The sequence below is a fragment of the Oryzias melastigma genome, linkage group LG14 (assembly GCF_002922805.2).
Source record: "Oryzias melastigma strain HK-1 linkage group LG14, ASM292280v2, whole genome shotgun sequence".
Classification (NCBI taxonomy): domain Eukaryota; kingdom Metazoa; phylum Chordata; class Actinopteri; order Beloniformes; family Adrianichthyidae; genus Oryzias; species Oryzias melastigma.
Genome location: NC_050525.1, coordinates 11813901 through 11836749, shown reverse-complemented (window position 1 = coordinate 11836749; position 22849 = coordinate 11813901). Strand labels below are relative to the sequence as shown.

At 39.5% G+C, this 22849-nt stretch overlaps 1 protein-coding gene across 4 annotated transcripts in view; it reads right to left on the bottom strand.

Moving 5' to 3' along the window:
• Window positions 1–22586, bottom strand: part of LOC112142464 (Down syndrome cell adhesion molecule-like protein 1 homolog) — a 60804-nt gene extending 38218 nt beyond the window's left edge. For all 4 annotated transcript variants that reach the window (XM_024265874.2, XM_024265875.2, XM_024265876.2 and 1 more), the window contains exons 1-3: window positions 22111–22586; window positions 8983–9303; window positions 6887–7033 (exon numbers count right to left, since the gene is read on the bottom strand). In XM_024265874.2, the coding sequence (XP_024121642.1) occupies window positions 6887–7033; window positions 8983–9303; window positions 22111–22333 (691 nt within the window). In that variant the 5' untranslated portion in view covers window positions 22334–22586. The remainder of the gene's footprint in view (window positions 1–6886; window positions 7034–8982; window positions 9304–22110) is intronic.
• Window positions 22587–22849: the final 263 nt, after the last annotated feature.

Below are 22849 nucleotides of genomic sequence, written 5' to 3'. Positions count from 1 at the left end.
AAATGGAGGTTGGTTTGATGGCAAAAGACCAGAACACCAAATATTGATTTGATTTAGATTTTTATTTGGTCACTTTGCATTTTCTAAATCGATAAAAATAAACAATCATAATTTATGTTTCATAAATAAGATTTTTTTCACCTGTTACTTTATGTATGAAATCATTGGGACAAAAAAGAAGTTACGAAATTTAAAATTCATTGGATTTAATCTTAAATTAATTACTGATAGACATTAAAATAATTCATTCATTTTTTAAATATTGAACTGCAACTGAATGTGATGTTAAAAAACACTAACTGTACAATTTTCAGACATTTACCACGTGTCTTTTTTTCTAAATATTACTTTTCTTTTGCTTTCAATATTTTCCAGGATTTGTCTTTCTCCTCCCTCTGTTTCTCAGAGCTGCCGTTTGCTTTTAGTCATCCAACTTAAAGGGTGCGGCAGTGGCCAGATTCCTGTCAGAGTGATGTCCTCGCAGGGGTTTTCCCATCTTCCCCTCTTACTCTGAGTGACACTGATACACTGACACACTGTAAACATGCCCGTGTGTGTTAGACAGAGATGTAAAGAGAGAAAAGACGGAGGGGAGCGACGGCGGCGGCGGCAGAGTACGTGCATTGTGCGCCTTAAGTGCACGTGAGCAGGCGGGTGTAGTGGTGTGTAAATAGTCAATAATAGCTGACACTTGTCAGCCCTCTGCTCTGAACACACAAAGCCTATCGTTGGGGCATTGTTGGACTACCCCCCCCACTCACACACACCCCTACACACTGAACTGGGCCTCTCAAGCAGAGATAATTATGCCTTTTGTGCTCCTTGCAACACACAGACGCACACACTTATTTGAGCTAATTAACACACCCAGCCACGTGCCCACTCCACCTAACTGAGTAAAAGATGGCTGCCAGCGACCCATCTGCTCCTTGCCTCCTCTCTGTTGCTCTCAGGGGTAAATGTGACGGGGGAAAAGACACCAAAATTTAAAAAGCAACTCAAAAAATAAAATAAATAAATTAAACAGCAGGAAGGACCTTTGGGTTAAGGTAAGATGTTGTGGCCATATGGCTGCATGCACATAATAACTGCACCTTCATCTGCATGATTTAGTCCCCACTAACCCCCACCTCATGGCTTGCTGCGTGCCACATGGGTCAGAGGCAGGGGAGAAATGAGAGAGGGATGGCGGTGGTGCGGGGCAATGGTCGATGGTTGCGCTCCAAGAGCCCTGGGGGGCCACGTGCTCCCTGTGCCCCTGTGTCACATGGGCTCCCGGTGTACACAGGCAGCTCAACAGGACAGCGGTGCAGCTTTAATGTATCAAAGTAAATGTTTAATGAGCTCTCCGTATTCAGGCGGCTTCATGCAAAATCTGTAAATGGCTTTATTGTGTTTTGTTCCTGTGTTTGCGGCTTGTTCCTGAAGTGAGTATAAATTTGAGACCAGTGTTTACAGGAGTCTGTGTGTTCCTGACAAGTGTTCCTATTAATGTATTCCTGTTCTGAATGTACCGGTACAGATTTACAGACATACTCTGTGTCCTCACACATGCCAGCTCTCCATGAAGCCTCCCTGCCTACAACCGCACTGAGCCTTATGACTCGTTTTATTAGGAACTATGAAGTAAAATATCAATAATTTGGAACTGTGAGTAAAAAAGAGCTGTTGACATTGAAATAAGACATTGTGGACCACATACATGTTTGTTTTTTTAATTGTTTACTAATGCACTGCAAAGAGAGGTAGCCTAAAAACAAGAAAAGAACACAAATCTTAAGAAAATCTCTAGAAAGTAGTTAAATTAAGTAATTTTTTACTTAACAAGAACTTTTATTTGATGTTAAAATCGTCCACACAAGCATTAAAAAATTGAAAATTAAGCTTAAAAAGTTAACAGATAGAATTCCCTAAAATGTAACGTTATACAGCCTAATAAGAAGTATTTTTTGCTTGTTCTGAACAAATGGTTTGTGTTTTTTTTTAGTTTTATGCACCTAGATTAGTTCATTTTGATTACAGTGACAGAAAGCTAGTGTAATAAGTGAAAATGACTAATTTTAGAACAAAATGTGGTCAAAATAAGAATACAACCATACAAGTTAGACCATATTAATAAATCCTTATAAAATCTAAAACTAGCACTAATTATTAGAGCAGAGACACAAATTTTTTGTTTCCAAAATAGTGACTGTGAATACCAGTTATCAACACTTGTCAAAATTTGTTACATTTCAAAATTACATCCTCAAAATTGAACTAAAAATTACAGTGCAATTTGAGCTTTTTTGTGTCTTAATTTAAGTTTTTCTAGTGTCAAAAGTATGGACAAAAATAATTTTGACTGATTTTAATATTAATTTCCTCATTTCTAGATCATAGTTCTTAATGAGACAAAAACCCTTAACAGTGCTGATTTAAGAAAAGCTTGGAAATGCTTAAAGCAAAGATAAATTAACACAACTTCAAACCTACTAAAATATTTTGAATGTCTTTAAATAAGGCTTTAAATCATTGCAAGTATGAAATAACTTGCAGTTTGCACTTGAAATACTGATTTTATTGTTTTTTTTTATCATATACATATTTACAACTGGTGGTGTCAGTAAACTACAATTTTTGCTTGGAATTCTTAGCGTTTTTATTTATTAAATTCACAATTTAACTATTTTAATCTACATTTATGTGCCTAAGGAATCAGAATTGCAAGTAAAATAAGACCTGGTTGAACTACAGAAAATGAAGCTCAGGTTTACATCAATATTAATGTTGAAAAATCGCAAAACAGAAAAAAGTATGCTGCTTGCTAGTGCGGTAGCGGTTCTTTGAACTGAGAACTTTATAAGAAATCAGGTTAGACTTTAAAATGAGTACCATTCTAATATTACTCATTAAAAATCCTTTATCCATTTATGAAATCCACAATTCAGTTTTCCTTTAATGGGTTTACTTTCCTTAAGAAAACCGCTTTGTTGTCAATTTTTATTTAGAATGATTTTAACAATTTAATAATCCAATCTTCAGAAAGTAAAAGGATACTTGTTTAAAAAATGTCTTCTTTTCAGGCTTGCAAGAATAATAATCTAGATTTAGATTTATTTCAAAAAGAAACAGAAAAAGAAATACTTTAATTTCATAACAACAACAAAAAATGACTAAATAAAGATATGCAAACATTAAATTCAAAACAGCATTTATGTTCCAAAATAATACTGACTGACAAATCTTGTAGAGGTCTGATAAGAAAAGCATTGTTTTTCCAAAATCCAGATGTTGGCAATCCACTGAGTTTCTGATGAACTCTTGTCGTACATTTTTGAACCAGTTTTACAAAAAATAATTCTTGCACAAACAGCTGCTTGATGCAGCATGCGTAGATGGGCACATATAGGCTTGACAAGTCAATTGAATGTGGTGACATTCAGCAGGGACCCGGGGGGGTGGAGGATCGATCTGTAATGTAGCCTGTAAGTGACCTCGCGACACAGTGACTCCTGTTAGGATCTGGATTAAAGCCTGACTACTCAGCACCTTCACTGGCTCAGGTTAAATCCACTTCACCTTGAACACGTGGGTCTAAACCAAGTCAAAAAAGTCCATCCTTGCAGTTTTGATTCTCCTCATCTTTATTTTCCATCACTGCATTTTAAGTTTATGCAAATAAAATGTTCTGTCCAAGAACATGGAGTAGGGAGCACGTTGTACATCTCATGCAGACCACCATGTGGTTGCAGCCATCTGCTAGTCCACTTTCTTATTAGTCGGAGCCACTCATTAACTTTCTGCTGGTTGAAGCATCCCTGTGTCCCACTGTTGTTTTCATTCCCGTCCACAAACCCTCCATCCCTCTGACTCTGCTCCAGATCTCCTCCTTCAGACTCACACACTTCCATTATCTCATGAGGGTCAGCAACACACACGCACACACCGCACTGCTGGGTTAGCGCTGTATGGGACGGGGAACTGGGAGGGAAATAGGTCAGTCTCCCTGCACCCCCTCTCCTGTTAACCCCTCCCCACTGTCCTGGCTGGACGCAAAAGTGGGACAGACAAGGCGACACACATTGGCGCAAACACAAACACACGACGCACCAGATGGGAAACGTGTATGTTTGACCAAACCGGACCTGTTAGAGTTCAAAGGTTATGAAGTGTGTGTGTCAACTTTCAGACTGACTGGTGGGGTTTAGTGTCACTTCACCACTTTCGAAGATGTGTGATCTTAAAAAGACATTGGATGACTTTAGTATTGAAGGTCAGGGGATTTGAGCTTTCTTGCAACTTTTGGATCATTTCAATATGGCCAGATAGTTGAAGACTGAAACAAAGTATAATTCTAAAATGTTTTAATAAAGAAAACGTTCCTCAAAGCTAAAAAAAATGACAATAAAAAAATGAGTGAAGAGGTGGACAAATTTTGATTTACTACCACTGCATTCTGCTCATGCAGCACACTCCCTGCAAAAGTCCCAACAATGACAGAGCTGTGTCTGAAAAAAAAGTGTTAAGAAGTTGGACTTTTAATTTAATTTCAGTGTAAAATGGTGCATAAATGAAATGAATGTTCCTAAATCTGCATAAAAATTATTCTTTTGCATTAAAAGCATAAAGGTCTGTCAGCTAACGTTCAAATATGTCACAAATGTGCACTGCAAAGAACACTTTATCAGCCAGATGCCATTCTAAAACATATTTACACATTTATTCATGCTAAAAAGAAAATTAAGACATTTAGGTTTGAATTAATATCAAAATAAAAATGCTTATGATGCATTTGTTATGTTTTTCTCCTGTTTTAAATGTTTATCTTTCATCTTTCAACTTGTCAGTGCCAGAAGTGTCTTATATAGGCATACTTCTGCATAAACTTTTTTTAGTTTTTGCTCTGACTTGTGTGTTCTGAGCTGGTTTTTGACACATTGTCACCCTGAACAACAAATTGATGAACCTAAAGCTGTAATCTTCAGTTTTTTTTTATTTATTTATTCGATTTGACAGCACCAAATCAAAGCATGGCAGATTGACAAATAAAAAACAAAGTCACAGCACATTAACATAGTTCACAGGATTGGTTTGAGCCAAGCACCTGCTTAAGTTTTGAAGTTGGTAAAATGTAGGACAAAACATGACATACTGTGAATTATTCCAGACTTTACAACCTAATTCAAAAGGTGCATTTAGCCTAAAATAGTCCCCTCAAAGAGGCCCTTATCATGATGGTTTTTAAAAAAGCTGATTTTGAAAGATGAAATATCTGATTATCAAAACGATCTTATGTTAAAATTAAGTTGTTGATGGAGTTAAAGTGTGTTGTTTTAGGAACTTTTAAAGGCTTGTTTAGTCTAAAGGAATTGGCCAACACCTTTTTTTTTGTAAACGTCAGATGCATTCACTCTAAATCTACTGCAGCTCTGTCTGTCTGCTGCCTTTCCTCAAGAGGAGGCTTGAGACAGACAAGACAAGGAAGCAGAGATCTTTCAGGCACAAAATCAATTGTAATTTTCACATGTTCATTAGAAACCATGCAAGTAGACACTTGCTGATTAGCTAAAGATGGAATGAAGTGAAGTATCAGAGTTTGAAGCAAGGAGATCAGGAACACACACATTCGTTTTTGTGTTTGCACACATGACAATCACAGAATCCAGAAGTTGTTGTGTAGATTGTGCTGATTGGCTGTGAGATGATGCGTTAATAAACAGGTCAAGGTTGAGCAGAGTCTCACGAAGTGTTTGTTGTGAATGTTGAGTTCAGTGAGCAACTCATCATGTTCAGCATCTGATCCTCACACTCACTGCTCATCAGCTGACCTATATATCCCTAATTACACGCAGCAGCCTCATGATGGTATGCACTAAAACAGCCCATACTTGGAAACCATAAATTCACACCCAGAAAAAAAATGGTACATCCGAACTAGATCATCTATTTACAGAACATGTTTGAGGATTGTGGGAAATCATCCAGTCAAAACAAACTGATCACAGTGCTGAATTTTGAGAAATAGTTCATGGAAAAACCATGCTTGAATTAAAAGATAAGGGTATTTTGGTCATTAATGCAACAACAAAACACAGGCAAAGTAAAGGCTAATCGAACATATGAAGTAAAGGTTGGGAAACTCTTCTAACCTTGGTGCATGTACAGTTTATGTGTGGCACAGTATTGGTGCGTTTTGCAAGCACATAATACAAAACACCATCTGCCAGGACCCGAGGCCGTTCTTGGCCTACTACCCTCCTAGCTTTTCTTCCTTTGGCCTGTTTTTCTTTTTCATTCCGCATTGTGTTGGTATAAATGCAGAGAGTAAGCACGTCTTTGTGCTGATATTAAAACCTGTAAACAAACTTTTTCTCTTTCTCGCATACTCTCTGCCACAAATGAGGTTAATGAAGATGAATGGAAGGGCACACTCCTATTGACATCTAGCGGGTCTAATTGTGGCCCTGTTCTTCAAGGACACAGTGGCAAGACAAGAAGGGAGTGGACAGAAATAGACAAGATTAAAATTTAAAAAAATGAGGAAGAGTCATACAACTTGAAGATTTGCCCTTTTTTTTACAGCCAGGACTTGACATCAGCTTGGAAAAAAATGACAAAAGCAGCCAGACGATAGACAAAAAGGGGGAAATGTCAAAAGAAAGCATAAGAAGACAGATGTGCAAGGATGAGGAAAAGGGGGGTGACCAGATCAGTGATCCAGAACAGTAAGCAGACAGAAGACACGCGTTATGAGTTCAGTGAAGCACAGCAGTGCATCGAACCCTCCACATACAAGATTAGAGACACACACACACAAAAAAGAAGACAAATCTATATCCAACTCTATCAGAACAGTAAACCACAATGGATAATTCCAAATTCATTTCTTTGATTGGGGTCCTACCTGGAGCTATGGAAACAGTGTCTCTTTCCCAGGATACAACGCTGACGTACTCCTGCACGGCAGCAGGGATGAGGCACTTGAAAACAGCTACGTTGCCCCTCAATGAGCGCTGGTCCGACACCCGCACAGTGTAGGGCTCCCTGAAAACTGCGCAAACAGATAGTTTCAGAAATAATCATATTTTTTACTTCACTTATTAGAACACGTTTACAGTAACATAACATGCATAAACCAGAAGTATCATATTCACAAAAACGCTAACAAACATCATCAGAGAAGGGGTTTCTGGGACAAAAACAATGTAAGAGAACATTTCCCCGAGCTCCAAATATAGTCTATAAACTCCCAGACCATTGTGTGTTGTCTGAACTCTTCTAATCCTGCCTGTACTTTCACTATAAATGGCGCAGGTTTCCATTAAAAAGGATAAGCATGGAGGTTACTCTCTAGCACTGACTAGACATCGTTACGAAACTGCACTTTTCTTTTTTTTTTGCAGAGCTTCATAAGTATTCCACGGAATGAGCTGCAGAACTGATGGGTTGTTGGTTCATGCAATATTTTACACTCTGTGAAATGAGCAGGAGCTCATTAGCAAAATCGCATGAAAGCCAGGTTGTGTCTGAAGGTTGCTAAGAGACCAGTTTGGAATCCCTCCCTGGTAACAGACAGGAAGACATCACACATGCATTCCTGCAGCAGGAGAGAGGCATATGCAAGCAAATGAAATTACGTCTTCCTTAAGAGACCAGACCTGTTCTGTTTCCATTAAATTGTAATGATTTTTTGTTGCACCTTGATGGATACTGTTTATTGTAATTGGTCGGATCGTCTGGGTTTTCAAAACAAAATATTAACATTTTTGCCCATCTGCAAACCTGCCAACCAAAGTTACCAGGGCGTGGCACGGGCCAAAGGCTGCTGGATGTTTGCTCCACGCTAATCCCTCGGCTCCTGAGGCTGGGCTTTTGGGTCATGTGGGAATGAAAGCGGCAACCGGCTGCCATGCAGCTCATGGTCCTGGCTCAAATCCCCAACTTGGCACGAGTATTAGTATTAGAATGAATATGAGTATTAGTTCTGTCGGTGTTGGAAGGCAGAATATGAAAACAGATGTTGACGGCAGGAAGGGAAGGGGAGGGACCAGCCAGCTTGAATGAATGATGCGGAATGGAACAGGTGGGGGCCTTAGATGTGGTGTAACTGTAATTTAGCCATGTGTTGGAAGTATTTGGGTGAATTACACAATCTTCTTCGTGGATCTTGAATTTTTGTGCAGCTAAAGTGTCCAAAAGCCCTGATGCTCTTTTCCCACTTTAGAAGAGGCTCTGCCTATTAAAAGGAGCATCTTGGGGTCTGATCAATGGAAAACACCAATTAGGTTTGTTAACCAGTAATAATTAAAGAGGTGTATTGTGGCTATATTTAGGAGGGTGGCTTGAAGGAGAGAAGCAGGAAAACAGTAAAGACGATAGAAGAAGGGATGATATCTTGTCAGCATCAGAAAGGATCCTGTATACATGCTTGACTCCCAAAAAATACTAAATTGTCCGTCTCTGGAACTATAAAATAAACATAATTTTATTGTTTTAAAAAGATACCAAAGATCTAACTTGTTCTATTCTAAATTTAAAAATTGAATTTTATTATTACTTTATTTTAGGTGAATAACTAAAGGAGGATGAGTCTGTATGATCATATATTTTAAATGAAAAAAAATCCCTGAGTTATTTAACTTGAGGCATGATGGGAGTTGTCGTTGGATTTCATTGTAGCAGATGGTGAAGCTCATGTTGGACTAAAGTGCTGTGGTTCCCGACCAGCTCTGTCAAAGAGGTGCGAGCAAAGGCCGAGGCCCGATGTGGAGTGGAATGCAGATGTTCTCTCTGCAGACGCTGTTCTAGGTCAATCTGTGTTCAGGTCAAGGGCTATTTTGGGGCAGGTAATTCTGCGCGCGGGATGGGCTGGGCTTTTTTGCAGCTGCCATTTATGTCTGCTCCAGTTTATCGTTGAACAACTGTCTCATTTTCCACCACAACTCACAACTGTGACCTTTTGGGTTTTTGTCAACGTCTCCAGCTCTCCGTCCCACTCACCGGCTTTGATGCGGATGTTGGGGCTGCGGATTTTGCCCGCCTGGTTTTCGGCGGTGCAGAAGTAGTCGTTGTCATGGATGTAGCTGTTGTAGGCGGAGGGCGAGAAAGGGTACAGTTGGAGAGTACCGTTGGCGTGCACATGGCGGATGTGGGGCACGTCGTAAATGTCGTCGCCGGTGGCCAGGTACCAGCGCAGAATGGCACTGGGGGTGCCCCCTGCAGGACAGGGCAGGGACACCCCCACTGAGCTGGAGTAGGTTATCTTCTGCAGGGAGGCATTCACAAAGTACAGCCTGGTAGAGCCCACATCCTCACTGTGTACTGGAAACAAACAAAGCTGTGTTACTTTTCCATACACAAGTGGAAATCAACAACTAGCAAACAAAGTATGAGTGGCCCCTCCCCCATTGCATTCCCATCAGGAGTGGCTCCAAGGGGCCAAAATCCCATAGACTTCTATAGAGAAATATACACCAATTACTAAGTCAAAATAACCAAAATAACCATTCTTATTCTGTCTAACATGTTCTTGATGATGCTGTTATTTTTCTTCTTTGGAAGTTATTCAAGTTATAAACTAACCAATCAGATTCCTCAGTAAAAGAAAGTGGTCTCACATCATACGTTCAAAACTTTTGATTGACTGATTCTCCAGAGCCAGCCTTCAGTGGATGGAGTGTGGCCATCCAACAAACTCGCTGCTGATTTGCTAGAGTGGTTGCCTTGGAAACGTTGACCACGACTGACTCAGACCAATCACTGCTTTTACTACGGTCACGTATTCCAAAATGCCACCACATGGCAAAGTGACTGCAACCTAAATGCAAGTTTTTCACCAAATTCAGCAGGTGCCCCAGCCAGCAAGGCCAAGTGAGCCCCATTTGGTTTAAAGATGAGCTGAAAAAGTGGGGCCTAATTGGGTTTATCCAAAGTTTCTGTAGTGGCCCCACCTGTGTTTGCCCATATTGGCTTAAGTGGGCACTCACTGAGCTGACTCGCTACTCTAGCCAGTCGCCTGGTGGACAGTATAGAGAGCTGCCAGACTCTGGGCAGTGGAAGGAGGGTCACCACCCAGGCTGTCGGTGCCTGGGCAGTGGAACCAACGTGGGCAAACACAGGTGGGACCACCACGGAAACTGCGGACAAACCCATTCAGGGCTTACATTTTCTTTCCAATTTTAAACCATACGGGGCTCACTGGGCCTTGCTAGTCATGTGCCGACATTTGTAATTGGGAGACGGCAGTTGCGTTTTTGCACTGAGGTTTTAAGCAAAAGTTTCCAGAGTTTTCAATAAAAGCTGACAGTAGTTAGTGGCCACCTAGGCACATTTTGAGGTTGCGCAGAAGCAGCCTGGTGACAGACAGGTATGACGCTTTTACAAAATCGGGCCACAGGTGGGTGACCACAGGTTGATGACGGCACTGGACAATGTATAAATGTCTGCAGATGGCGGCAATGGACATGCACCCGGTAGCCTGGAGGTATATAGAAAGAGGGCCATTCTGCACATCCACTGGCGACCTGATTCCCACCATACTTTCATGACCATGCTAACAAAAAAATCTGGCGGCAGCATAAAATCTTGAGGGCTCTACCGATGCCTCCCCACCGCACGGTGGCAGTTGTATTTTTGCATTACTGACGTCCTCTGGCTCCAAAATCTGCATCGCAGAAAAATGGCCACCGAATTGACTTCATTTGGTTGGAACCAGAAGTAAGTCATTTCCTGTGGGGCAACATCACACTCACTCTGTCCAATCCTTATATACAGTCAATGAGCATGACACACTGTCAACAGCAAAGATTTAAAGAAAGACAGAAGTTGAAAAGTTAGGATGTCCTTGAGATGTGCAGCAAAAATAATCATAACAAATGTATGTCCAATGTCCAGCTGCAAACATCAGTCATGTGACGCAGAAAGCCAGGGATTTGGGCTAAAGCCTGCGCTGGTTTAGGTGGATGGGGAGGGGGAGGATCCTGTTACCTCTATACAGTGTGTGCACACATTCACAAAGACAAACAGAGCGAGAGGAGCAGGGAGGGAGCGAACTCTCTGATAGGTTATGTGATTGGAATTTCTATGCCAGACGCAGAGATTTAAGTCTATTTAATCGCCTTACATATTTAACACACATGCACACTTAAACTCACAAATATACACACACAGGCATGTTACTCATGGACACTCAGATTAAACACACACACACAAACACACACACACCTCCAGCAAAAGAAGAAGAGTGAAAAAGAGGAAAGAGGGGGTTTGTATGAAATTTGGGGTCATTATGGGAAAGATTAGGGAAGAGACATCAGCTCATGGACAGATGTGGACATCAACCATCACTGTTTCTGATTTACTGTATGTCATTGTGAAAACCCATCTGCCACGCACCCCCTCCAACCTCAAGGAACGCAAGAAAAAGAATCTTCCAAATTTTACACTGATATTCCTGTTAGTTCGGAAGGTTTTCATGAAATTGGGACTGAAAAATGTATCCAAATCGGTCTCATTCCCAAACTAATTTAAAATACTTTACTTTTTTACTTGACAGTAAAAGTAATTCTTCTAAAAAAAGATGCTTCAAAAGTTCCCCGCTGTCACTTTTTAAATATTGAGTATGTAAAATTCATTAATATTCAGTCAGAACACTTTTTCTGTTTTTGTTACACAGCTAAAACAATGATTAATTTTGTTATTTTTAAAAAGGTTAAAAAAAAATAGCATTTCAAAAATATACAATAAAAGTCTGAAAAAAAAACAAGAAAAAACATTGATTTTTTTTTCAATAAAATAAATTGTTTTTTCTTCCATTTGTATATTTAAGTGTTTGTAAATGAAAAAGTACTTACTTTTTAAAATTATTTTAAGATTCAGAAACACAGAAAGTCCTAAAACGACTTTTATTTTTACTATACACTTTTTAAACCTATAAGGATTTTTATTAAAGCAGACAAACAACCACTACAAAACAAAAATTAATATATATGACCATATGACATCTCATAAATATGGTTGTGAACTTAGAGGAGCTTGATGTTTTGTCTGATGTTGACTTATAAAAAAAAGGCCCCAAAGGAATCCTGTCCAACAACAGCTCTGGCATTCTCTCACTAAACGGATCCTAAACATCCGAATGAACAAAACACAAGAATTTGATCCATGTGGGGGTGGATAAAACACTCAATAATTCTATCTTCCTTTGGAAAAAAAGTGTCTCTGGTCAGGCAACATGTTACAGATGGTATATGAAAATGTGTCTGGCAGTCCAGTGGTGGGCTGCAAAAACCAGGTCAAACTCCCTCCCCTCCGCAGATTACTGATAATGGCCCCAGAGCATAAAGCCCATATTAAAGATTGCAATATCTATAATCTCCCAATGGGGGGACAGCACTAAAGTAGAGGAGTGAGGGGGTCACCCTGAGAGGTGGTGGTGGTGGTGGGGGTATAGGCTGGAAAGCTGGAGAACCTCTAATACAGTAGATTATATGGCCTTGGGGCATTTGGAGTGGGGGGTGAGGGGGGCACAGGCAGTGATGGAGAGGGAAGTGGAAAAGAAAGGGGATCATAGCAAACTCTCGCCGCTGAGAGCAGGTCAAAAGCCGGCAAACTGCACGTGCACTCAGCCAACACACACAGACGCGTACACACAACAACAATCGCACACACTAAAGGAAAAACCCTGTGACACACTGGGGAGAGGCAAAAGTTTGATTCAACATCATCCAACGTAACCCCCCCAACTAAACTTTCGAAAAATAAATATTTAAGGATATGGAAGTAGTTTTGTAACTTTAATATATTTAATACATAAATGAGGAAGAGCTGCCGCTGTAATGGACGTCTGCGTCAGTAATGACCTGGTGTCCATCGGTTGACAGAAACAGAATGTGACAGCATCGTATCGGAGTCTGCACTTAAGTCACTCATTTGTAATTTCAACTCAACCCTGATCTTTACATGTGTCGTCTGGCACTTCATAAAGACACCCGCAGACTTGCAGAAAATGTCAAAGAAATTACATTAGACTGAACACACACTGCAAAAACAGACCTTTTTGAAATAAGACAAAAATATTTCCCCATTGGAACAGTTTCTTTAAATAAGCAAAAAATAACCTGCCAAAGGAAGAAGAAAAATGGTCTGACCAATAATTCTTATTTTGGGAAATAAATTCTAGTCACGGAGTCATGTTTTCTTAAACTATCTATATTTTGCTTTACAAAAACGTTCTTGGTAAGGTTATTTGTCTTTCAAAACATATCTTTTTTTTTAAATAGGGTGTTTTTACTTTGTTAACATTCAGTTTTTCTAGTGCATAAATAAAGATAACTCAAACTATCTTACTTATTACAAAATTACAAAATAAATAAATAAATCAGGGATCTCAATAAAATGGCATCATCACAATTGATTATTTAGCTCATTCTTGAACTTTTTGTTTTAAGAATCTCAGTTTTTGGAAATTAAAAGTCAAAATGTGCTTTAAAATTAGAACTTATGGGTTGTCACCATAAAAGCTGTAAATGTTTGCCGAGCGGCCCTTAGTATAAATTCACAGTTTTATTGTCCTTGAGCATCTTAAAAAAAAAATAAAAAATAAAAAAGTTCAAACCCGCCACCAAACAAGCATAAAATAAAATCCTGTATATAATATATTTTCACAAAAATAATAATAAAAAAACAACACAATAGTGATAAAAAGAATGATAAGTTTTAATTCTTTGTAGTTAAACAATATACGTTCTTTCACCTCAAGTTTTAGGTTATTTTTTTGAAAGAAGTGTTAATGTAACAGTGTGTTTCTTCTTCATGATCACACATTCATGGCAATTACTATGCTCAAATTACCAATAATGTAGTGAATGTTTGTCAAGCTTTTATTTTGAAATGGGCAAATAGTATCAGCATTAATTACAGTAAACAATGTTGGCAGAGAAGCTGTTTAAAAAAAAAAGATTCAAATGTCAGGTCACTAAAGATTATTGCTATTTGTGAAAATTATGTTTTAATTAAGCTTTTACAAAGTGTAATTGTATTTTCTTAGATAAGAAAACTTTTCTTTTTTGCATTTTGAAGCGAAAATGTTCATTAGATTTCTGAAACTGTCAAAATATGTAAGCTGCCAGCTCACTTTTTTCTTTAAAAATATGTCAAAAAAATTATGGCATGTGGAAGAACAGCTTCGGTGCAGCTGATGAAAGTGTTGCAACGCCAGTGTTCACCTCGTATTTGGCAGCTGGAGGATGTTGTGTGTCGAGTTTCACAAAAGAGTCACAAAAGATGGTGAACCTGGTTTTTACCAGAGTGAGACAAACACGCCCAGATTTGAACATTTTCTCTTTGACATCAGAAGACTGACAGCGTTTCTGACACCGTGCTTCTAATCATAAAGAATTGCAGTATGAAAGCATCAAATCAAATAAAGAAACGTCTTTGATGTTTTACAGGTCAAATAATTGAGTCAACAACAGTGTTATGGTTTCCCATCAGTTCATTTGTGTTTGTCAATCTTTGTTGTGAACTGATGGGACCTTCTGTTACTGCTTTGCTTGTTTACTTGCCTTGGCTTGCATATATTTTGCATGTAGGCAGCTGCAGCATTGCATGCAAAATGGTGGATTTGATTTAACAGTTACTGCCAAGAATAAAAAAAGCAGGATGACTTAAAAATGTGTTTCCATTTTCACTGTTGTCAAGGTGGAATGTCTTCCATCAATGCGACCCTTTTGGACCTTTTTCGTGTAACTGTAAGTCAATCATAAGTTTTATATGTGAAAACAGGGTTTGTTTTAATGAAACATTTTTAAAATTTCATTTTAAAACATTCTAGAACACATTTTTATGCCTGGACGACAGCTCACTTTTAAATTTAATCAAATTTAAATCTAAGATCGAGATGCTTTGCAATTTTTTTATAGGTCTATAATCAAAATACACATGAGTTTACCCAAGTCTGATAGGAGAAAACTTGTCTCAACAGCAAGAAAAAAAAACAGGAAAATAACAAAACACAAAAAAATTGTCCAACACTTCCTATCAGGTTGAACAACTTCTAATACCATTCAAAACAATAAAAAAAAATCATCACCTCCAATGGAAAATGTGAGCAAGGTCAGACCCCTAAAGTTTGTTTTGTAATGGCAACATGTCATTCATTTACCTTGAATAACATGGTCACCATGCAAAATGTGTTCTTACAAAAAAGGATAGTGGGGCCCTTCTTTGTCTTTTAATTCTGTACACTGCATAAAGAGATCAGACTGTTTTATCATTGATCTGTAAAGACATTTTAGATTTTTTTGGTTAGTATAAAAATGATAATAATCTGATTTTATTTACAAAAACTCTGCTTTTTTATTGGGGGGATGCAAAGTAAAAAAAAAAAGATCATTTTCATCAAGCAGTCTAAGGAAGAAAGAAGCTACTAATTAAAAACAGTTCTTTTTTTAAGAGCAGATAATTTCACACTGAATCTAACAGCCTTTATTGTATTTTTTTGATATGGGGAATTAGCTGTTATTTTCCTTACTTTTGAGTATCCGAGCTCTAAATATTGTCATCCCTTTAGGAGGACACAAAATGGCTGCTCTGTGAGGCACAGTGTGTAGCTTCAATGGGAGACATTCTCATAGTAAGCCTCACCAATCAGGCAGGTGTACCCTGAAGCTCCACCAGCACCACGCTGGTCTGTGTTTCCACTTCATTTCCATCAGCAGATCAAACGTTGGTAACCACCTGCACCAACCACTTTGATGGCATATCTGCCAAAAAACATACGTTTTTTTTTTTTTTTTTTTAACTGATTGTTCTGAAAAGATGATAAAGATGATATCTTTCTGCCCTCTCCACATGAAGCAGTGCAACATATTTGACTTTAAAGAAGAAAATGGTTTGGTAAAAATAATTTTCAACAAGATGCTTCATCTGATTTCTAACTTGGGTTTTAGTGTCCTGCTAATGTTGTTAGCATCCATCCATTATGCATGTCTTCTAATAGTTTTTCTGCCATCAGGTACAGAGTGGCTCCAAAATCTCCAATCTTTGGGTAAGTACATCCTAACCCTGACTCCAAAGCCGTGCAATTATAAATGTGTTCGTTGGTGAAATGCTAATGAACAAGTACTCTTACTTCAATCTATAATACAAAAATATCAATGAGCAGTCCCAGGGTCAGAGTGAACAAATGTCCAGGTCTTTCCTTCTTCCTACTAAATCAAATGAGAACAGTGTGACATATGTCCATCATAGCAAACCTGAATGCCTTCAAGGCCATTTTAAAATGGACACAATCTTTGCATCACATGAGAAATTTTTCATATTTTTACAATACATTATTAAATTACACCATTTAACACAAGTTTTTGCACAATTTCGCCATAAAAACATTAAAGTTGACCAAAAATGCATGGTGGAAGGCAGCCTTACAAAACACAATGTACATTTGTTTGATCAAAATCAGCTGCAGCAAAAACGTGCAGTTTTCATAAAGATGTAAGTGCTGGAAAAGACTTCCTGTTTGGGGTGTTTTTAATATACCTATAATTTAAGGAAATTATTGTACGATCAACTTATAACATCGTGATCCAAAAACAAAGTTAATTACACTAAATTTAAAAAGGCTATTTTCTGCTGATTCTATCTTTATGTTTTAAACATTTAAGTAAAAGCTTTATTCTTGAAGCACACTTTTTCCAGCTACTTTCATTTGGACAGTGGTGTCTAAGTGATCGATGGCTTTGACTTCTGGTTGGAAGGTTTTTGTCACTGAACAAAGGAGATTATACCTGGGTGGGGCAGATGCTCAGTGGTGTTTGCACCACCCTTGTTTCCCATGTGGTGCCAGTGAGCAAAGGCCTTGAAGGTCAGTAGTTGCAGCAGAGCTGCTCAGAGCCACAGGTGGATGAGGGGTTGTACTGAGCAGAAGTGAATGTAAGACAGTGGAAACACGATTTCCTTTGCTCATTTCTCATCCAAAAAAGACTAAAATAAAAATATTTGTATCATTTGAATAAAGTTTTGCTTTTATTAAATTGAACTAATTAAAAAACAACAAATAATCATCAAGATGTTATTTGACAGCTAGACGTTTTTCTTATATTAATAATTATTAATAGATTGTTGACTTTAGGTTCCTTAAATAGTAAAATATACCCAATGAGGCCTACAATGGACATGAATTTGCCTATGCCTGACAGAGACTGGGATAGGCTCCAGCAGGTTTGGAAAATGAAGGATGGATGTTTTCATTAACTCACTTTGAATTGGCAGAAAATGCTATAAAATATCAATTTTATCACCAAAAGATTTATAGGTTTGGATTTTTTTCCCAAAAGTGTAGGGTACTGAATGAAAACTTTTATTTAAAAAAAAACAACATTTAGGAGCGTTCACCTCCTCAAAACAAAATGTTTTGAAGGGAAACATTTTCCAAACCAATTTGTCAGAACTCAAATTGATCTATATTTTACTCTTTATTTACATAAAACTTTTCTTGAACATTGTTGATATGTAAATAATACAAAAAGCATTTGAAAAGTGTGGTAAAAATGAAGGTTGAACATTTGGTTCTTCTTTTCTGACACCTAAAAACCTTAGAACTCATAGCTGCAATGCAGTGTTTTAACAACTGCAAACTTTCACATTTGTGCGTGAAAAAATTAGTAGGACCTAATCAAGTATTGTTATTTGAGAGGATACTTGAGGATTGTTTTGTGTGTCAAAGGAAGAGTATAGTGGTGTATCATGGGTTCTCTCATTAAAACAGAAAAAAAGTGTGTGAAGAAAGTGTGAAATATGCATTTTTATGATCGTGCAATGCTGTACACTGATCTCAGAAGAGGAAAAGTCTGCAGAAAAGAGAGGTGGAGTGGACTGGAGTGGAATGAAGAGTGGTGGAGTGGATTGGAGTAGGCTAAAGTGGAATGGAGGGGCTCAATCCACCCCCTGAAACTGGCTGCTTTAAACAGAGCTGTAAAGAGAGCGCTGAGGAAAGTGCAGTGGGACTGCGATCACACAGCATATCCAGTAAAGCATGAAAAAAAAAGTTAAAACACATTTGACTTAAAATGTTTTAAAAGCTACAGGCAGGGTTTCTTGCAGTTGCTGGATAAAGTATCTAAGCTGGGTATCATGTGGGAAGTCAAGGAACGTATTGACAAAGCTGCAAGGTTTTAGTGTTGCTGCAGCTGCAGCTCACCTGCACCCAGGAGGCTTCATCAGCCCCGTTCAGACTCAGATCCGGAGAGAAAACCAGTCCTTGCACTGCAATATGCTGGAGCGCTGATGGCACTGCTGAAGCTGTCAGAGACACAGCCACTATTTTACACACCCTGCCAGGGAGCTGTGCATGAATATGTATGTCAGAGAGGCAGAAGTCATAACCTATGCAAGGTTTCATCATGCATAATGCAGCTGATCTACGCCTCTCCAGGATGTGAGTGCACCAGCGTGCACACACCTTCGCAACTGTTCGGGGGGAGAATAAACAAACTCCAGAACCACCAGCACACCCTCCAGATGTTTCACATTTTCCCACAGCTCCACGTGTCTCAGTGACCGAAACACAATCGTACGTCCACCTGCCTTTCTCACCCGTCTCTAATTTTTCCGGTCCATCTTTAATTACAGAAAAAAAAGAAGTGGGGGCACGGGTCATCTTGACAGTTTGACAGAAAGACATGCTCATCAGCCATGTTCTCTGTCAACCCCCTCCATCACCTCCTCTGCTCTTGGTATCTGGGAAAGAGCTTCATTTCCAAGGTGACTGTATCTTAACGCAGCCTCCCCATCATTCATCCTCGGGGTGTATTTGGGACAAAAGTTGTGTTTTGATGTGAAGGACAGAGCAATTGCAACTGCTAGAAAGGGTGTGAATGGAATATTGGTGAGATGCTTGGCAGTGGGGGTGGGTTAAGGTGGGTGCAAGCTGAAAGTCCCACTCGTTTTCATCTATTGAAAAAGCGATCCAAATGAGATCTTAATTATAGTTTTGCAGTTTTTAAGTAAAATCAAAATGTCGTTTTCTGGGAGGTAGTTGGTGAGTTTGTCAGAAACTTGCTTCTGAGTTGTGGGCGGGACTATTGGCACAGAAGTAAGCCTCCACTAGTTTCCCGTGATCCCTCTGTTTACACTCTCTCCTGCTAGTCCCTCACAACCCCAACCTAAAATCACCAGTGCAACAAAAATGGATAATATTGGAGCTATTCAAACATAGTTTTGATTCAGGTGGTAAGTCGGATGAAGAAAACAAAGACGTGCATGGATCTAGTCGTCTACAAGTGGATGCATCGGAATGGAGTAGATCAGGGAGCTTGTAGCTATGTCACACCTAGACACTTATTCCAACAGCATTTTTTATTTGCTCCTGATTCACAATTTGAATAAAGAAATACTCATAAAAGCAGTTTTAATCTTAAATTTCTTTTCAAATATGTCCTCGACCAAGATAAAAAAATACTACAAGAACACGTCAAAAACACAATTTTCATTGGGAGGGTCTTTAAAGGTAATCCTGGGGGGTCTGGTATAAGTAGATGGGTGGTGGCTGCTGTTGAGGTTACAGCTAATCAGTGGAGGGGTATCATTGTCGATGTGTAAACCTTGTTCCCAACAATCAGCTCCCAAATACCACCCCCCCTGGACTCTACAGTGTCAGTTTAAAAAAAATAAAAAAGTGTGCCACTTCAGCAGTCCCCTGGGACAGCAGTCATCCCCCCCACCCGACTGAACGCAGCCAGTTTCTCTCTTAATGTGAATATCAAATCTGCGGATCACAAGTCCCAGCACAGTCTGCATAAACTGCCCCTCCCCCAGCCTTTAATTCTGCCTAGTGATGAGGGAAAGCGAGGGAGGGGAGTTGCTGTGAGAAGAAGCGATGGAGGGAGGGAGAGAAAGATGGAGACAGTAGGAGATCCAACAAAAACAAGTACTTGCTTCAGAGATTTGACATTTGCCGAAAACTCCCTCCTCCTGAAAAATATGCAGCTCAGGCGTCCAATAGGATGTGGAGAAGGCCCGGCTTGATTTAGCAACACTGTGTTGTTACATAGAGTTCTTGTAGATGTTTTTTTTATTATTATTTATTTCCTCCACACTTACTTTTGATGCTATTTGGAGAAATTGTCACTGAGATTTACAACAGATGCTGCCCCCTCTTTGAGCATCCTCATGCAATTCTCATCTGTGCATGTCAAATGAAACCAGGTTGTGGAAAAAAAAAGAAGAAGAAATGATTGGCACCCCTGTGGACCCCACAGCTTTGTCACTGAGTGGTGCATATTGCTCAGATTGCAGCTTTAATTGTGCAGCCTTGCAAAGGAAGCACAGGGAATTGAACAAGGGTGGGTGTAGGGGGTAATGTTGCATTTTTTTGTGTGTGTTGTTCAGAAAAAAATGATTTGCTAAACAAATATGTCAAATTGAAATAATTAGCTGCTGTTTTAATATATTAAAATGGGATTCATTAGTTTTACATGTTAGATTTAATTCATTACAATTTTTAGTTTAACTTTCTATGGGACTACAGTTCAAATGACAAATAAATTAAAAAACGGCACAATTGTAATCATTTTCAGAAAGCAGAATATTTTAATATATTTTTTAAAAAAGAAAAATTATTACTAAAAATAGGGATGATAACATCCGGTTTGAGTCTCATAGAAACAGCACAACACACTGGGGCGTCCCTGTCATTTGCCCTCCTCTGCGCACCCGCGTGGCCGCGCGCGCGCGGACGCCTCCGCGCGGGGTCCAGGTGCGCTATTAGTGAGGAACATGACCGGGCAAGTCTCTAATCTTCACCAGGCGTCCCTGGAGTTTTTTTCCTCTCTCAATTGGGTGACATAAATTTGCGCATATTAATTTGATTTCTCTCCACCCCGCGCGCTTCCCTAAAATTACAATTCAGATCAATTAAATCCTTCCAAATAAGTACATTTATTAGGATTTTGCCGACTGCTTGTTAACATTTCCATATTTAAATCACCAGGAGAAAAAAATTGTGAATTGACAGATTTTTGAAATGTGGAGCCTAATGGCCTGTTTTACGCTATAAGGGCCACAGCCTGTTCCTGCTCTCCCCCAGGCGATTCCCCAGTCCAGACTTTTGGGATAAAATAAATTTGCACATTTTTCAAGGCCTGTGCTAACAAGGAAAAAACATGCAAACGAGTCTTTTCAATAAAAGCAGGCCGGAGGAAGGCCTAGAAAAAATATGGAATTTCTGTGCATTTCGACGCAAATTTCTGGGATTAATATAAAATCAATTTAGCAGCTCTGTCAGAAATCACACTAAACCAAACAGAGAAGCGCGTAAATGGATCCCAAAATGTTCCAAAAATCAAGGAAGCAAATTCATTGAAAAGGGAGAGGACACATTTGAATGCTCTAATTATGACCTAATGTGGGTGTAGACCTATTAAACTAATAAGGCCGCCATGGGGAAAGGCCCTTTTATTACCCATCCACTTAAAATTACAATTTATCATCAGAGAAGACAAAAAAAATCATTAAATCAGGGCTTGTTCCCATTACAATCCGCCAAAACACCCGCAATTAGCAAAAGCTACACAACAAATGCACCAATATATCAAAATTCCCACAACATATTTTCCTGAAAAACTTTGCCAAAGTGCGTCTTTTCAGTAAAAACTTCCTTAGATTTGGACAATTTTCCCCCAACTGAGAGCAGATAGCCATGTTTTCATGTATGTCTTCCCTTCTCTCTCTCTGTTTGCACCTCATTCCCCCCATTCAGCCATTTTACATATTCATAACTGGAGTTGGTGCTGCGAAAACAATCCGTGCCATCAGCACCATCTGAGGCGCGCACGGACCACTGCGTAAAAACGCAAAAAAGAAAAAGAAAAAAAATCCGCGTAAAATAACATCAGAAACTTTGCAGAAAATTTTCGTCAAACAAAAATAATTGCACTTCGGAATTCACGGAGAAAATTTCCATTTTTGATCAAACATGAAAGCGACAGCCATGCTCAACCTAAAGCTTCGGGTGAAAAACAGCTTCTTTCATCACTTTCAATTCAACTCAAAAGCGCAAAAGTCCAGCACTAAAGCAGCAGTGCAAGGTGTGAAAAAATGCCACATTCTCTTTTTTTCTCATAATCTTACCTTCCTGGAGAGAGTACAGCAGGAGTAAAGTTACAAGCCACATGCCATAAATAGCAGGTATATTTTTCAGGAATATTTGGCAATCCTGGTGAGTGTGAGGCGCGTTCTTCTGGCCAGGCAGGTCTCCGTGCTGGACGGGCGACTTTGCTCCCCGGAGCTCTTTCCAGCCCTGCTGCCCCGCTATGCATGGAGGGGAAACGAGAGGCGCCTCGGCCCCGCCCATGTCCCCTCCTCTCTTCCCAAAGATTACCGCCCGTGCAAATTCATTTTTCCAAATCAAATGCTGCCGACCGACAAATCAGAACTAAACAGGAGGGCAGTTTAGGAAGGGAACGGTGCGTTTTGGGTCCACTTCTTTCCAAACTGGGTTAGTGTGCGCAAAGGCGCAGCGCAGGCCGAGCTGCTGGCACCATGGAGAGCGCGCCCACCTGTGCGCCCTGACGACCGAGACTCCTTGCGCTAAATCGGATGAAGTGGCTCCGACTGACCTGGAGTCTGGTGTACATTCATGAATATTCATCTGGGAAAGGAGGTTTATTTTGAGGCTGTCGGTGCTGCGGAGTACATGGCTGCATTAGTTTTCTTTGTCTTACGGCGCCGTGAGACGTGCAGACATTTACGCGCAGGAATGCGCTGCAGACAGACACGAGCGGCTCCTGCAGCAGGTCAATCAACTCAGTCGTTTTCATGGGGGTCAACTTTGCAGAAGGATGTTGTCCCCTTTTGCTCCAATCCCCAC